This window comes from Canis lupus, chromosome 6 (assembly GCF_048164855.1).
Source record: "Canis lupus baileyi chromosome 6, mCanLup2.hap1, whole genome shotgun sequence".
Lineage (NCBI taxonomy): Eukaryota > Metazoa > Chordata > Mammalia > Carnivora > Canidae > Canis > Canis lupus.
In genome coordinates, this window is record NC_132843.1 from 70,299,688 (window position 1) to 70,318,586 (window position 18,899).

The 18,899-nt window shown below is 38.1% G+C and overlaps 1 protein-coding gene across 7 annotated transcripts in view; it reads right to left on the reverse strand.

The window, feature by feature from the left end:
* Window positions 1-18,392, reverse strand: part of RPS6KC1 (ribosomal protein S6 kinase C1) — a 177,125-nt gene extending 158,733 nt beyond the window's left edge. For 3 of the 7 annotated variants that reach the window (XM_072831090.1, XM_072831089.1, XM_072831087.1), the window contains exons 1-2: window positions 18,135-18,392; window positions 2,506-2,541 (exon numbers count right to left, since the gene is read on the reverse strand). In XM_072831090.1, coding sequence (XP_072687191.1) covers window positions 2,506-2,541; window positions 18,135-18,239 — 141 coding nt within the window. In that variant the 5' untranslated portion in view covers window positions 18,240-18,392. Of the gene's footprint in view, window positions 1-1,055; window positions 1,173-2,505; window positions 2,542-4,767; window positions 4,887-18,134 lie in introns of those variants that run through there. The other 4 variants (XM_072831088.1, XM_072831093.1, XM_072831091.1 and 1 more) reach the window with 4 other exon arrangements.
* Window positions 18,393-18,899: the final 507 nt, after the last annotated feature.

Sequence of the window (18,899 nt, forward strand, 5' to 3'; positions counted from 1 at the left end):
TTTTAAGTGTTCTCAAATGGTTTTTATCAAACTATTTTATTTATGAAATGACTTAACAGATTTCTGACATGATACATAGAAAAGTTCTATTTCAGTTCTTCTCCTTTTCCCAAATTCCATCAGTGAAATCTACTACCTATAGAGAAACAGAGTTATAGGTTATTTTTCTAAAAAGGTACAGGACGGAGGGCACAACATCTCTAGTTCTTTCTTTGCCCTTCTTCAGGTGTTCATGCTTTAGAAAATCTACTGAACGAAAGACCACATTAACTGCTGCTGTTCCCCTCAGAGTTTCCTATGTATGCTGCTCTTTTTTTTTTTTTTTTTAAGATTTTATTAATTTATTTGACAGAGAGAGCACAAGCAGTGGGAGCAGCAGAGGAAGAGGGAGAAGTAGGCTCTCTACTAAACAGGGAGCCTGATGCTGGGCTTGATGCCAAGACCCTGAGATTATGACCTGAGCCAAAGGCAGATGCTTAACCAACTGAGCCACACAGGCACCCCACCCCATGCTGCTCTTAATAAATAAAAATTTAAAGGGAATTTCTAAGGATAAAATTTTGTAAAAGAAATTCTGGATAATTTTAAATTATTTACTCCATGTGAGTATTTCAGCATTCTTAGGAAGAAAACACTGCTACTTGGTAGCATGCGTCAAGGTGTTCAAACATATCTATAAAAGAAAACCAGCAAAACATCTCTGGTTTTATAAGGATAGCATATTATTAGCCCTATATTTGGTTAAACTAACATGACATCTTTAATCCTCAATAGCTCTTGGGAAGCCTGACTAAATTCTAAAGCAGTACCTAAATGAATCTGTTAACAGGAGAAAGAAAGGAAAAGGAAAAGGAAACAGAAACAAATCCTAGGTAGCAAATTTCTCTCCTAAATGAGAATTCCCATGTTTGAATGAAATACATGAGAAGCTAGAGTATTACAATTTCAAGGTTATTCTATATTTCAAGAAGCTGGTGAGACAGAAGACATTTTTTAAAATCTTTATACCATTTCTAACAAAGGACCATGCAATCATCTAGCTAAAGGACACTTACAAGAGTTTTCTGATGAATGGTTCACCAACAGTTGTTATTATAAAAGAGTTTTCCCCAAAAAAGGATTAAGGAAATGGCAGAGAGTATGTTCATGGATAGGTTGGTTCAGGATTCTCCCTGGAAAACGGGAACATCAAGCTACAAACTGCAGCAGAGCAATCAGACAATGTATTCAAAGGAAACACAACCCATCTTTAATTTAACAGCACAACAGCCTGTACTGACTGTACAACATACTTAGAAGAATTCTAAAGAAAGTTCATACTAACCAATAGACACTTAAGTAGAAAGAGTACTTTATACATTGGTGCAAATTATTTTCACTTCCATTTGGGAAAGATACAGATACAAAAATAGATATATCCTTTTCTTTCCAAATAACTATATTACAATATTCTCTTCCTGGTTATTGAGAAGGAAAAATGAAATATCTTAAAGCCCCTGAGAAAAACAGTACGAAATCTTTTAAAATTGTGTTTCACTGAATTCAAATATTGGATCAAATATAGCAGAAATGCTAATGTATAAAAGTTCAAATATGGTCTAAACTTGATGTCACACACTCAAACCAACCAGTACCAAACAATCAATTTAAATGTATGGATCAAGCCAGGTTTATTAAATAAAGAGTAGTGGGGCTTGTTAGAAAATACATACTCCACCTAAAGACGTTAAAATTCAAATGGGGGAAAAAACTGTTGCAGAATCAAGACTGTCAATTTACGTCTTTTAAAACACTTTTAGTAAGAAAAAAAAATCCCCAACACATATCCTTCTAATCTTGATGTAAATGAGCAGGTACCAACATGAAAGTAAATCAAAAAACGTTAAAACAAGCAAGCTCCTCAGTTAGGATTCCCAAAGGTATATAACAAGCACAAAGTAATTACAAATAAAGAATTCCATAGTTTCAAGCAAAAACACGATAAGCTGGTATCATTTTAGAGAGAAAGAGTCTGAAAAGAACTACAAATTTAGAAAAGAAACAGACATTTATAGCCAAAACAGTTTTCCAAAGTGTCAACATGTCAACTCAATATAAAAGTGAGAGTAGACAGGAATCCAAAATTTATTATTATGGCCTTTAAAATTAATACTAGTTACCAAATACTTTTCATTTTTTATTAAAGTTATCATGATTTTGAAATAGATAAGAACTCTTAATACTAAAATCTTACAAATGTTAGTTATCAAAAACATTATCACATTATTAAACAGCACTATAATTCCTTAAATTCTTCTTTGTATAACTTAACACATACTAAAACTTAACATGTACTTAGTAAGTCTGAAATAAGAAACTTACACTACTGTCTTGTGAGCTAAGGATAACCTCCAAACACATAAACACAAAGACAGACATACTAACAATTTAGTTTTCTCAACAAAGCATTTATTAAATTTTTGTCAAATATATAAAATAAAATTTTCATATGTGTAAACATGTTACCTCCTGGACATCCTCTGGATTTCTTCGTGAAACAACCTAAAACAAAACATACACAGAAATATTTCATCATTACCAAAATTTAAGATTCCACCTTTGTATAATTACTTTCAATTTTCAAAGAAACACTGAATCATATCACCTACAAAGAACTCAGCTATATAATAACTTCACCACCATCTGAAACACATGCTAAAAATTTAAGAAAAAAGCAGCTTAAAAAAAAAAAAGCCCACATACTAAAGTTCATGGATTACATTCACAAGAGAATGCCCTGGCTTCACTCTTTTCTTTTTTTTTTTATTTTTTTATTTTTTATTTATTTGTTCATGAGAGACAGAGAGAGAGAGAGAGAGGCAGAGACACAGGCAGAGGGAGAAGCAGGCTCCATGCAGGGAGCCGATGTGGGACTCGATCCCAGGTCTCCAGGATCAGGCCCTGGGCTGAAGGTGGTACTAAACCGCTGAGCCACCCGGGCTGCCCTTACTTGACATTTCTAACAAGCTTGTCTATCGCCCTTCCCAGCCTATATATAAAAGTAGAAGCAAAAAAAAGGAGCTGTACCCAAACAAAGTATACAAAGGATGACTCTGTATTATGTCTTACAACTGTATGTGAGTCTACAATTGGCTCAATAAAAAATTTCAATTCAAAAAAAAAGCAGCCACAATGCTCAGACACACCAATATCTGTGAGAAGTAATCACTGACCACCAAATGGTAAAGAAAAAAACAAATGTAACTTAGAATCACATACAGCATTCAGGGACAAATAATCCTATCAATATTTCCTGAGCAAAAAGAAAGATGGGGAATTGTTTCAGACCTCTCTAATTACAAAGCCAAAAAGTATTAACACCATAAGGAAGATTTCTTCACAAAACTTATGAAAAGAAGAAGGCTAGGTGTTTAAATCATCAAACAGCTTTGAAAAGTGGGAAAATCTCACATTAGACACATAATACCATCTATGTAAATGTAAAATTCATGAACTGGATGATACAATATGCATTTTGTAAAGACAAAAGATATATCAAACACATTAAAATATTTGCCTATGGGTGAGAGGAAGAAAAATGTCTTTACTGACTGGTAACAGATTGATGAACTGAAGATTATGATCCAATCAACACTACTCCTGAGGTCCAAGACAAAAACAAAAAATATACGATTTAGAGTCAGACAAATCTGGGATCAAATTCCAGTTCCTCCACTTACAGGCTTGATCTCCTCTACAATATGGGGAATAAAATGCCCTGCCTGACTGGCTCTGATGGACATCAAATCAGAACACGGCAAGAACTTCATAATAAAAAGTTCATTCCTTTTCTCCCTTATCAGAGAATTTAACTATCTTGAGAGGTCCCACCTAAGAATTCCAGACAGGTAAGGTTTCCAATTTCTTACCACTTTATTCTCCAGTTTTCAAGATATATAAATTTGGTGAAATCTCTTGGTACTTTTCATTAATTTAGAATAGTGTTGCTGTCCAACAGAACTTTCTTTGATCATGGAAAGAAAGAAATGTTCCTTATCTGCAGTGTTCAACACAGTACCCTTGGCCACATGCATGTGCATTGCTACTGAACCTGAAACATGACTAATGCAACTGAAGAACTGAATTTTTTATTCTATTTCACTTAAATTAATTTAAATAAAAATAGCCACATGATTGATCCTTACTGTATTAGACAACACAGATTTAGAATAAAAGGCTAGAACTAATGACCATAAAATTATTCAAATACTGAATTTTATTTTTTTTAATATTTTATTTATCTATTTGACAGAGAGAGAGCACAGCAGAAGGAGGGGAAGAGGGAGAAGCAGGCTCCCCAAGGAGCAGGGAGCCCAATACGGGATTTGATCCCAGGACCCCCGGATCATGACCTGAGCTGAAGGCAGATGCTTAACAGACTGAGCCACCCAGGCACCCTCAAATACTGAATTTTAGCTATTACTTTCAAATACTAACACCCCCAATATCACACATACCTTTCTAAAACTATGATAGTGTTTCACATAATTAATGATTTAATTTTGGTTACTATGAGTTTTTCTTAAATTTTTGTAAAATATGCTAATGAGAAGTCAGAAATAATCAATCCACTAATAATCCACCCACCAATAACAGTCAACATATGATCACTGGCAACAAAGTTTATTCAGGTGCACTTGGCATTCTACAAGTTTTCTTTTGTGGAAAATTGGTAAGATTTACTAATTTACAACTCAATCACTTTGTAAACATATGAAGATATCTTACTATTTTAAATATTCTTCCTCTACACATGCAAATGATCTTTTTGTGGCCAAAGAATTATTTCCTGATTTGGAGTGCAATTAGAAGTATCACATTTTGGATTTTCTTCAGGTAAGCCATTCCTGGAAATCAAATATAAGTATATTGCATAAGCAAAAATACATTAGCCATCCCTAACAATATCCAAAAATTTTCTTAAGTTTATTTATTTTTAGTAATCTCTTCACCCAACGTGGGGCTCAAACCCATAACTGCAAGATCAAGAGTTGCACACTCTTCTGACTGAGCCAGCCAGGTGGCCATACCCACAATTTTAAAATCATCTTATCGGAAATAACCAATTTGATTATGATTTGTCATCTGTAGTCTCAGTGGCTCATGAAGTTCTCTGTGCGGCTGCTACAATGGTGAGCAAAGCCCCTGCCTTCACATCTTCCCGGAGTGCACAGTCTTACAAAATGTGTAACTGGGGGTTACCTGGGAGGGGCAAGGAGGAAATGCAGAGTGGAGAAGAGAAGGAGGGTTGTATTTCCCAAATTTCTAGTATATCAAACAACAGCAGTATGCTAAGCAGTGGGTTGGGAAGCACTTTATCCTAGACCCTTTCCTGACACTGGAGGCTTGCTATCCACACCACAGTGGCATCCCTGAAGCCGTCAAGAACAGCTGAGGGACTTTTAATGTTTTCATGAAAATCAATTATTCACAGTATAGAAAATTCAGAAAACCAAAGCTTAAGTATTCTTAAACTACCTAAGTGAAGGTCTTTAATTTAAGCTTATAAGAACTTCTCTTCACCCTCAAATACTTCTCATGTGAAGGGGGTGGGGGATCTACTCAGGCGGAGTTCAGAAAATTAAATCAAAAACTATTTGCTGAGTATTAACTATCCCTTTCCCAAAGAGTATAAGCAAAACTTAGTGAAAATTATGTCTGGAAAGTATAAAACTATACCTTCCTGATTCTCCTCTTTCCTCCTTGGTCTTTGCTTCTCTTTTGCAGGTTCCTCTTCCTCCTCCTATCCCCCAACAATCTGTGAGCACTCCAAGAATCAGTCCTGGACTGTGCTGTTTACTCTCCTTTTCAGTATGAAAAGAGAAAATCTATACCAGTACTGTGCTAGGCATAGAGAGGGGGAAAAAATCTGATTTTGTAGATTTATAATTGCAAAGCATTTTCTTAATGATTCATTTTATTCCCTCAACAACTTATGAACTAGGCAGGAGTGGTTATTATGAGTCCCCCTTTTACCAATGAGAAAACAAGATCTAGAGACTTGTATAAGGTCCCATGACTATCCGCCTTTAGATCTGGAATTAGAACTTGGATTTCTGACTCCTGGTCCAGTGTTCTTTCCACTGTACTATACTGTATCCTTCAAATTATCTGTAATATTTTCAGTAATAATTAAGTTTACTTACCTCCACAAGCCCTATCACCATTAGGTTTTATTTATTCTTCCACTTATTCATTCAACAAATATTAGTGCCTATTCCACTTCTGCATATTGAACTATAAATAGAAAATACAACTGGGTCTGATTTCTACACCACTATATTATAAAAATATAATCACCTGGCAAATACATTATAGCAAGTTCAACCACGTGGCGCCCCACTATAAGAGATTCAGTATTTCCACATGTGTAACCTTCTTTAAATAGTTAGGAATGTGTCCTCTGAGATGGAAACCAAAAAACACAAAAGGGTTTTAGTTAGAATAACATGAGCCCAAATATCCAACTCTTTCTATGTAATTCTGTTCATGAGGAACATAGAATTAGTGAGAAACAAGAATATCAATCAGAAATCTAAAGAAAGAACATGATTATAATGAAAATGAACAAACTGAGTGCTCAGACCCAGATTTTTATAACTTATAAAGCTCTATTAATAATCATCTCAACAATTAAAAAAATAAAACCACTATAAATTCCCTCTGATATAGGTTGCTAACTATCATTTAGTCACTTTTCTGGGGGTGAATTTTAATATTTTGTCATAAGATGTAGCCAATAAATGCCACAAAGGATGGAATTTAAAGCAGTATTCCTGGGCAGCCCCAGGAATACTGGGCAGTGTGGCTCTGTGGTTTAGTGCCGCCTTCGGCCCAGGGCGTGATCTTGGAGACCCGGGATCAAGTCCCACGTCAGGCTCCCTGCATGGAGCCTGCTTCTCTCCCTCTGCCTATGTCTCTGTCTGTCTGTCTGTCTCTCTCTCTCTCTCGTGGATAAATAAATAAAATCTTTTTAAAAATTTAAAAAAATAAAGCAGTATTCCTTTTGTTTAAATTTCATAAATTTCCACTGTAAGCATTACCTATCACTAGTATGATACTATACATGTATCTCTCAGAGCCTCTTGGTATAGAGAATTCTATTACCAAGTGATCTTCAAAATTATTACCCTAAAGCAGTGCTTCACAAATCGTGCTGTATGGAATATCAATATTCTCTAAAATCAGTGCTTTCAAAGGAAAGGCTTAAGGACCAATTCAGTTTATCTTTGTTTACAAAAGAAACATTTTTTACAGAATTTCTCAAGCCCTTTAATATATTATCATGCATAGTAAATCTCGAAAAGGAAGATGCAGTATCTATCCACTTGACTTTTTATGTCCATCATAGGTTATCTATTATTTTATTTATTTAGTGCAACACCCACTAAATGTGGAATACAGTTGGGAAACACTGCTGCAATGCTTGTAGTCTATCTGCCCCTGTTAATGCCAACAGTAAGTTCTGAGTTTAGGAAAACAAATAAAGGCTTACAGTGAAGGTCACTATCTCTTACTGTGCTAAGAAATTAAGTCCTCTACTTCATTTAATCACCACAACAATCCTGCCTGGTAGGATGAGATAACCAAGCCCAAGAGCACACAGTAACATACTAATACTAATCATATTAATCAGTTACAGGCAAGACTGGATCTCAAAACTCCATGATTCCAAACAAAGTACTCCTAGGACACAAATAAATCAGCCCTCCTAAAGATTAAAATTCCAAGTATGCAAGTAATATTCCTGATGCCTGTTAGATGAACCCATTCTGTCTTTTACAGAGAAATGTAAGTTGACCAAAAATAGCAGCTAAAGAAGTGCTTTGACAGAAGAGAAGGAGCTACAAAGAAAGGAGTTTGATTACAGTCCTTGAAAAAGCCATGAACTGCTTTTTGCCAGTTTAGTGATAAACCAAAGAGAAAGCAACCATAAAACAAGCCCTCTTTCCTATCTATAAAACAAAGACCTGAGATTAGGGCTTGCCCTATCTCAGACCCATAATAATCAACAGATCATATAGTCATTAGGTCCTCTAGATCCTTTTCAGAGTGCTAACTTATTTTATCCACCTCTTTAAAAAAAAGATTTTATTTATTTATTCATGAGAGACAGAGAAGCAGAGACATGGGCAGAGGTAGAAGCAGGCTCCATGCAGGGAGCCCGATGCGGGACTCAATCCTGGACCCCAGGATCACGCCCTGAGCTGAAGGCAGATGCTCAACCGCTGAGCCACTGAGGCGTTCCTTTATCTACCTCTTAATAAGTATTTCCAACTTCCCTTAAAAGTCAAGTCTAAAATACTCATTTATCTAATTACCATCATAATTATGACTTGAAATAACCCTCTTAACTCAATCCCACACAAAAGAATTGTCTTCTTCATAAGATTGAAAGATAGCTTCTGGAAAACAGAACTACAAAAATCAGTCAAATCTATTATATCGCCTACAAAAATGGACCACAAAATAAGTCCCTTTAGAACCAAGTAGAAATGAGTTAAATATAGATCTTAAGAAGCTACTTTTATGAAAAACTTATTATAGTCAAATCTTCTGATGGCTGTTCAGCTACCAGCTTGGTAAATGAGCTAAGAGGATAAAGGGTTAGCAAAAGTAACATTAAAAAAAACTAAGTGTCAAGATACAAATAATCAAACATGAAAAAAGGGCGGGGAGGGGCGAGCCACATGCCCACTCTTCATCTCTCAAAGATACGACTCTCCAAATGTGGGATGGGAATAATTGGATATACAAAAATGTAAGGCTACACTACACTGAACATTTCCCATTGTGGTGATTAGGTAAACCAAATGGCACATTCATCAATGCAATGTACACAATCCTGACTTTCAGGCATTTGACTTTCATAAAATCCATAGTTTCATATAAACATACTGACACCTTTAAGCTGCATTTCATACATACACACACACCCCTCTGGCAAGAATAGTAGGTACCTCATAGCACCCAGCTCACATAGGCAAGTGTCCTCTTACCAAATTCAACCTCCCTCCCACCCCATCACCTGCATCTAGTTCCTCTCTCCCTCTTTTCCCTGCAGAGCTGCAGGTGTCACTGGTTGGCAGGAATGTTTGGATTGGTTAATCACCCACCAACCAGGCAGTCTGGACCCAAGAGACAGCACCTGCACAATCCATAATTAGACATTTTATAACACTGTTTATTTAGTTCTCTGGAATGAAAGAACTTCCGCACAAGATAGATAAGTCAATGGGAAAAAAAATTAGACATTCCACTTTCTAACAAGTTTTAACAACAGTTGGGACACCTGGGTGGCTCAGCGGCTGAGCATCTGCCTTAGGCTCAGGGCATAATCCCAGGTTCTAGGATCAAGTCCCACATTAGGCTCCCTGTGAGGAGCCTGCTTCTCCCTCTGTCTATGCCTCTGCCTCTCTCTGTGTGTCTTTCATGAATAAATAAAATCTTTTTTTAAAAAAGTTTTAACAAAAGTAATACATTGAAAGGAATAATTGCTTTCTATACCATTCAAATCCCAAAATCTAATGAGAGAATTAAGAAACAGTAACAGCAAGTTACCTTTGGATACTCAATAAATGTTGCTTTTCTCACTTCAAATTTACCAACTATAATGGCACCACTCTAAGGTAAACTATTTTCTAATCTAATTTTGAGGAAAATAAAAAATCATTAAAATCTTAATATCTGAGCATATAAGTTGTCAATAAACAGAATGAAAACAGGATTGGGGGATCCCTGGGTGGCGCAGCGGTTTGGCGCCTGCCTTTGGCCCAGGGCGAGATCCTGGAGACCCGGGATCAAATCCCACATCGGGCTCCCGCTGCATGGAGCCTGCTTCTCCCTCTGCCTATGTCTCTGCCTCTCTCTCTTTCTCTCTCTGAATATCATAAATAAATAAAAATAAAAAAATAAAAAAAATAAAAAAAAAAAAAAACAGGATTGGTTTACATTTTTTAAGACCTGCTTACTAGGGGGCACCTGGGTGGCTCAGTTATTAAGCGTCGGACCTGATTTGGGCTCAGGTCAGGATCTCAGGGTCATGCTCAGTCTAGAGTTCACTTGAGATTCTCTTTGTCTCTGTTCCTCTGCCTCTCCCCCTGTTCACATTCTCTCTAAATAAATAAATAAAATCTTTCTTTTTAAAATTCTGCTTACTAAAGTTTTCTGAATATGAGATAGTTTTCTACTAAACAGAATTAAGTAAAAAACAAAGGAAAAGTAGAATAAAACAAGGTGCTTAAAAAACTGAACAATTTGAGAGCCATGAGTTTTTAAAAATTTTAATCATAAATACATTTTTTCAACAAATTAATCTCCCTCCCTACCCTTGTAACTACTCCATTTGCTGAAAATATTTCCAAAGTAAGCCAACACCAACTATTTTTTCAAGAAACCTTCATGGTGCTACTGACTTAACTAAAAACTATTAATTCGCACTGCTTTGACATTAGACATTTGTAATAATGTAAGCAGTTAAGGGTTTAAAATTTAGTAGGCTTTTATTCCCTTATAGTGACTTAAAGTTTTACTTGAAATGTTTATGAATATACAATACTTTCAAAATAAAAAGCTATTAAAACCAAAAATTAAAACTCCACAGTGAATATCATACTTAAAAGACTGAATGCTTTCCTCCTAAGATCAAGAACAAGGCAAAGATGTCCACTTTCATCACTCCTATTCAACACTGGACTAGAAGTCCTAGCTAGAACAATAAGGCAAGAAAAAGAAAAGACATACTGGTTGGAAGGAAGAAATAAAACTATTCCTTTTGGCAAACGTGTATTGTCTATGTAGAAAAAAATGAAAACTGCCAAAAACTCCTAAAACAAATAACTTTGGAAAAGTCATAGGATATAACACAAAAATAAACCCAAATGTCTTAATACTAGCAATGAAAAATTGAAAATAAAATTTTTTTAAAGTTTTTTTTTAATCTACTGATTCCAGAAAGATAAGGAGCTCAAGAGAGAGCACAAGCAAGGGGAAGGGCAGAGGGAGAGGGAGAAGCAAGCTCCTTGCAGAGCAGGGAGCCTGACTCAGGGCTGGATCCCAGGACCCAACTAGCACAACCTGAGCTGAAGATAGACGTTTAGCAACTGAGCCACCCAGACACCTCCAAATCAAATTTTTAATGCCATTCACAGTAGCTACAAAAAGATGAAATACTAAGGAATATATCTAACAATAATGCCCAGAATCTGTATACTGAAAATTATAAAACACTGATGAAAGAAATCAAAGAACACCTAAAGTGATGCCAAGACATACTGTGTTCATTCACAGATGTGCAAATTCAACAGAGTAAAGATGTCAATTCTCCCCCAAAATTGACTCACAGATTTAGTAGAATTCTAATCAAAATGCCAACAGGATTTCTTATAGATATAGAGACCTGATCCTAAAATTGACATAGAAACACAAAGGAACTAGAATAGCCAAAACAATTTTGAAAAGAATAAAGTTGGAGGAATTGTATGGAATTGTATCCAATTTTAAGACTTTGTATAAACATAAACCTACAATAATGAAGACAGGGTGGTATGAAACAAAATAGAGAAACCAGAAACAAATCCACACATATATTGCTGATTGATTTTTGACAGAGATGCAAAAGCAATTAAATTTTTAAAAAGGTTTAGTCTCTTAAAGTGTTTTGTTGCAAGTGAACATCCATATGCAAAAACGAACCTCAGCCTAATCCTCACACCATATACAAAAATAAACTCAAAATGGAAATGTTAAATGCAAAACACTAAAACTTCTAGAATAAATCACTGGGGGGTGTGGGGGGGGGATTGGTGACCTGGAATTATAAAGAGTTTTTAGATATAATACTAAAAAGCACACTTCATACAAGAAAAAAAAATGAGACTTCACCAGAAGTAAAACTTTTTGGTTTATGAAAGACATGGTTAAGATCATGAAAAGATATGCCACACACTGGGAGAAAATATTTGCAATCACATATCTGACAAAAAAAACCCTTACATCCAAAACAAATACAGAATCTCAAAATTCAACAGTTAGAATACAAACCCAGTGAAAAAATGGGAAAAGACCATCTCAAAAGGTTAAAAACTGGATGATTCTATTTATACGACATTCTGAGAAAGGCAGAAGTAGAGTAGTAGGGAGCATATGGTCACCAAGGGGCTAAGAGGTGGGGAGAAGAGTCTGTAAAGGGGATAGCATGAGGGAGTATTAGGGGATAATGGAACTGTTCTGTTTCCAATGAAAATGGTGGGTATTTGACTCTATTGTGTAAAAATTCATAGAATTATATAAGTAAATTATATATAAATATATATATAAATTATATAAGTAAATTATATATCAATTTAAAAAGGAACACTTAAAAAAGAAAAATATTGCCTCTTTTCAGCCTTCTCTCAAATTCCTGCTATCATCCAGCTCTGTGCTAGGCACCATGAATACAAAAAGGCAGTCTGCCCTCAGAGAAGGAAGCAAACATTATGATAAAGGCTTTAATGGAGGAATACACAATACACATGGAGTTCTAGAACTAAGAAAGGCTTCCTGGAAAACATAGGGTAGAAGCTGACACTTTAGATGAGCAGGGATGGCAAAACAAAAGGGAAGAGCATTCTAGACATAGTAAACAGCATCTAACATAAAAAATATGTGAGAAAAGTGCTAACATACTTGGGAAGCTACAAATAATTCCTGTCTCTAGCACAAGCAGGCCTTACAAGAATACGGTCAGGAGTTGAAAGCAGGTTCCCTCCAACCAATACAAATAGTGTTTCCATTTAAAGCCTCGGGAATGGCAATTTTCAGATTCAAATCAAGCAAGCTAAGTATTTCTTCCATTCATTCTCTACTCCTCTTTGTTCACATTATCACAGTCACTGTATTCTCCATGTATCCGTCACTTTTGCCAAAGGCCCTGTGGGGACACACAGGCATCCCCAAACATGCACCCACAATATCTAATGAAATGTGTTTTATATAGGTATTCAACAGCACAGGTCTGGGATAAAAGCACTGTGACTGGGGCCAGTATACCTGTGTTCAAATCTAGATTCCACTATAGCCTAGCCATGTGACCCCAGGTAAGTTGCTTAACATCTCTGTGCTTTAATTTCCTCATTGAAAATGTGAGAATAATAATAGCACCTACTCATTGGCCTGCTGTGGAAAATGTGCTAATTTATATAAAGTGCTTAGAACAATGCTTGAGTCATAATTAGCACCATATAAGTGTTTGTTCTATAAAATGTGGACTAAATTGTGTGCTATCAAGAAAAATGAAAGGACCACCTGGGTGACTCAGTGGTTGAGCATCTGCCTTTGGCTCAGGTTGTGATCCTGGAGTCCCAGGATCGAATCCAACATCAGGCTCCCCACAGGAAGCCTGCTTCTCCATCTGCCTGTGTCTCTACCTCTCTCTCTGTGTGTCTCTTGTGAATAAGTAAAATGTTTTTTAAAAAAAGAAAAGAAAGAAAGGAAAAAGAAAAAAATGAAAGCAAATGTCCATACAAATACTTCTCAATAAATGTTCATGATAACTATATTCATAATAGCCAAATAACTCTAGTATAACCATACAATGAAATAAATACTGGGCAGCACACAACATAGATGAGCCTCAAGTAGTCATGTTGAGTTAAGAAGCCAAACCAAGAAACAATGTGCATAGGGTATAATTCCATTTATATCAAATTCTAGAAAATACAACCTACAGTGACAGAAAACTGACCAGTGGTTGCCTAGGGATAGGGGGTGGGGAGGAGGAACTGAATGCAAAGGAGCATGAGGGAACTTCTCCAGCGAGGACTGTGGCAGCGATTACACAACTATACACATTTGTCACAACTCATCAAACCATACGCTTAAAATTGATGAGCTCGATTGTACATAAAGTATGCCTCGGTTTAAACAAAATATAGTCATAAGACAACACTGCCGTTTAAAAATAAAAGCATACCGCTTGCTTTCCATACTCATGGAAAAAATACGGGCAAAAATTACCATTCACTTAATGTTGTTGGGAAATCTATATTACAATAAGAGTTTTGTAAACATAGCATGATGAAACAACCAAAAACGTTGCTAATGGCTCTTTTATATCTGTCTTCTTTAACTAAAGAAACAAAGGAAATCTATAAAAGAATTTTCCAATTCTTAATTGAAATATTTTAGATAGAAATTCATAAACAACACAGAATTTAACTAGGAAATCTGTTAGCAAGCCTGTAACTGGCCAAAGGTTATCCAACCCTGCTAGGTTCCAGAGAATTGCAAAACAAAATGTCAAGGAGTTTTTAAAAGATGAGAGAGTTCTTATGCTACCTAAAATTTAATAATGGTACTTCCCTCATTCTAATTCTACTTTCACATAAAGTACCCTGTAAGGATCAAGAACATAGGGACTGTTCCCTAAAGCTACAAGTAAAGTAGTAGTAGAAAACACTGAGCAGACATCCCTAATATTTATCTCATGAAGTTCTCTCAGGGGAGCACTACTTACTTGGTTAATTCTCCTGAGGAAAGATGTTTTTCTCCCTAAGTCTCAAAAAATAATAAGTATTTTACTTGTTTTATAATATTAAGCAGTTATTTTTTAAAAGTCTATCTCCTTGTTGACCCTCAAGCCTTAAAATTAAAAAAACAGGAGCAGTTCAGTCAGTTAAGCAACTAACTTTTGATTTTAAATCAGGTCATGATCTCTGAATCATAACATAAGATCCAGTGCTTCAGTGGGTTAAGCGGCTGCCTTAGGCTCAGATCATGATCCCAGGATCCTGGGATAGAGCCCCACATTGGGCTCCCTGCTCAGCAGGGAGTCTGCTTCTCCCTTTCCCCCCTGCTTATGCACTCCCTCGTGCTCTCTCTCTCTCAAATAATTAAAAATTTTTAAATCTTTTTAAAAAATTAAAAAAACAAACTTTGTAACATAAGCAAAAAATGAGGAAATAGCCATTTACAAGGAGAAAAAAGACAGCGTAAGCAATTTCCAAGTTCGAAAAACCACAGTGAAAAAAAAAAAAAAAAACCACAGTAATATGCAGCATGCATATTATACAGAGTTGGTTACTTTTTTTCTTTTCTTTAAAGATTTTTTATTTATTTATTCATGAGACACACAGAGAGAGGCAGAGTCATAGGCAGAAGGAGAAGCAGGACCCCACAAGGAACCTGATGTGGGACTCGATCCCAGCATGCTGGGATCCCAGCACGCAGAGCCAAAGGCAGATACTTAACTACTGAGCCACCCAGGCATCCCCAGACTTGGTTACTTCTAAGGCATTGTGCTACTTCAGGTTCTAACTTATGTTGTCATAAGTTAACTGTTATCATAAAAATTAGCGCACAGCTTAAGAAAAGATATTTGAGATGTAAATTAGGCTAACCTTTCCTTCTATGAAGACTACAAGTAGTAATCATACTCAGTATTTCCTGTTCAAGTTCCACACACACGCACACCTCCAGGCCTTCATGTGCTCTATTCCTCCTATTCACCCATCTACTTACGATGCCCTCTCCTTTTATCCCACCTGTCTGGATTCTTTCCGTATTTCACCTTCTTAACTGGTACATATTCCCTGATCCCTTGAGACAAAGCAATCTCTGTCGTCTGAAATCCCAGAGCTCTTCTCTAAAGTCACTTACATCATTTAACATTTTACATCTTATACTACACTCCTTTAAGCCCAGTTAACTTTTTCTACTATAAGCATCCTTGAAAGAAATGCACGTGCTTTATTCAGCCTTGTATCCCTCATAGCATTTAGTGCCTGGAACTAAACATTGATTGGATGTGCTGCCTAGAATGGGGAAGAAAACATTCAACAATATTTTTTTCAACATTGTGTGCCATACATTGCCTTGGGTGATATAAAAGGAAACAAATACAATGCTATAGACCTACCATAAATCTACTAAGAAACACAGACATGTAAACAGATAGATATAAGTGTGGTGTTATCATAAGGGATGAATAGGGTGCTGTGAAAGGAACATTATGTACGTTGAAAATTGTTCTAATTCCATAAAGAATGTTAGAAAACTATAGACTTTGAAGGGCCCGATAACTAGAAAGGTTTCAAGAATGGGATAATAAAGATCCCTTCATTTTAACCTGAAAAAATTTCTTAACCTGGAACACTCCCACCTATGCAACAACCTTACTTGCATAGCCGGAAGAGTAACAAATTTCACTCTATTCCCAGTATACTCCTCTGAGATAACCAGGCCTGGTCTTATCTTTAAACAAATTTGCAGGCGCACCTGGGTGGTTCAGTTAAATGTCTGCCTTCAGCTTAGGTCATGATCCTGGAGTCTTATGATCCAGCACCCCCCCCCCCTCCAGCTCCCTGCTCAGTGGGGAGTCTGTTTCTCCCTCTCCCCCGCTCCTCCCCCCACTGTGTGCTCTCGCTCTCTCTCTCAAATAAATAAAATCTTTTAAAAAAATTTTGCTCCTCTCATCTTCTCACATTTGTCTGAATTGTGGACCCCTTCCATAAACCATGTACCACTTACATGCCCCGAACTTTGTTTATATACCTATCCTTTAAGGTTCTTCTCAAATTCTATTTCCTGAGCTCTCCAACACACAGGATTATGCTATCTTCCAAATGTATATTGTGCTATTACTATTATCTTGTACCTTTTAAAGATTTTATTTATTTATTCACTAGAGACACACAGAGAGAGAGAAGCAGAGACACAGGCAGAGGGAGAAGCAGGCTCCATGCAGGAAACCTGATGCAGGACTCGATCCCAGGACTCCAGGATCATGCCCTGGGCCAAAGGCAGTGCTAAACCACTGAGCCACTGGGGCTGCCCTGTGCCTCTCTTTTTTTAACAACTAATAATAATGATAAAATCAATTCTTAACTTTTTATATAACTTGGAATTAAGCAGAACTGGTCTCAAATCCCAACGCGCACCTGCTTTATGATGTGAAGTTGGTCAAGTTATGAAACTTCCTTGAACCTCAGTTTCTTCATCATTAACATTAGGATTCAATTGGGTAATGTGTACAACATGCCTGATATACACAGATACCCATACATACGTACATCACATACATTCAGACTTATTTTTGTTGTCATTCTTTTCCAACAAGGGAGATGCAAACTCTCTTTAAAACCCAAGGCAGGGGCAGCCCGGGTGGCTCAGTGGTTTAGTGCTGCCTTCAGCCCAGGGCCTGATCCTGGAGACCCGGGATCGAGTCCCACATCAGGGTCCCTGCATGGAGCCTGCTTCTCCCTCTGCCTGTGCCTCTGCCTCTGTGTGTGTGTGTGTGTCTCATGAATGAATAAATAAAATAAAATAAAATAAAATAAAATAAAATAAAATAAAATAAAACCAAGGCAAAGGCAATAAAACACAAAGTGGAAATAAATAAATAAATAAATAAATAAATAAAACACAAAGTGTGTACTAAAAATTGTTTAGCTAAAAAATAAATAAAATAAAATTGTTTAGCTGATGTAAATAAAGGAGCTTCACAACTTTTACACAGGCCCTCGAAACAACTCACACAGACACTCCCAGTGGAATTTTTATGTCTCCTTCTACTGCAAATCATGGAAAAACTCACGAAAAAAAAAAAAAAAAAAGCCAGACATAGAGGGCCTAGACTGCTGACCCTCACAGTGACATCCTTCTCAAGAGTCTGTCTGCCTACAAAGCTGACACTGTCTAAAACGTCAACGTGAAGAAATAATATTTTATTACATAAATCAGATTAAATTAGTTTTTCAATCTACACGATCTCGGGGAAGCCAGCAAAACCACTTCTGCAGATTTCAGCCTTAGGAAAAGAAAAGTACCAATGGGATAGGGTCTGAGTCATCCACTGAAAGCATCAGCGCCTGCCCCACCCTGGAAGGAAGGCACCGCGGCGACCTTCCAGGGCACAGCCTGGAGCATCCGCCGCCCAGCCTCCACCCCAGTCTTCCAGGGGTCCCCACCTCCCACGCAGGGCCGGGCACCCGGCGCACCCAGTCCCGCGCCAGGCTCTGACCCAGGGTCAAGCACCCCCCCCCCCCAGGGTCCATACCCTGGGTCCCTCGCGCCCCCAATTCGGGGTTCTCCGCCCTCCCGACACCCGCACTCACCCGGGCGGTGACCTTATACACCGTGTAGCCCCTGGGATGTCGCTGGGGCTCGGTGACAGTGTAGAAACGGGCCAGGTCGCCACCCCGCTCCCGGGGAGAGGTCATCCTCCCGCCGTCGAGGCCGCCGAGGCCGCCGGCCGGGGACCATGAGGGCAACCCGGCGCCGCCGCGGACCCGGATCCCCCCGCAAACAGCGGGCGACGCGGCGAGGGGGCGGTGGCTGCTCGGCGGCACTCCGCCGCGCGCCTCTGCTTCCGGGTCGCCAGAGAAGCTTCCGGGTCAGGCCCGTTCCAGCGTCCTGGGGGAGGGGAGACTCCACGCGAGGCGCTGGCCGGCGCGTCCCAGCGTGGGTCCCGCAGGTGGCCGCGGATGATGAGGTCGTCGCACCGCCGCTCGGGTCGCTGCGGAACCCGCGACTTCTCCACTAAATCTCGATGCGCTAGCTCCGGAAACCTCCTAGATTTTACGAGCGCTGTTAGAGCCAGGACACACAGGTGAGACCTGGGTGCTCCGCGCCCCCGCCCCGCCCGTGGGCACCTTACCTGGAGTCGTGAAGGGGCGGAGGGATCGCCCAGCCTAGCATCGTCTTTCCTTACTTACTCACGGCCTGTCGTTGGAAATACCCACAGCAACACCTGAACTCTAGCAGGCACAGCGCTTCTACCTAAGACAAACCCCGTCCACGTGTGCACCTGTCCCCCCATCTCCACAGCAGCCCTCAACCCTCTATCAATCTTAGAATTCAGCCCTTCGGGTTCTAAAAGC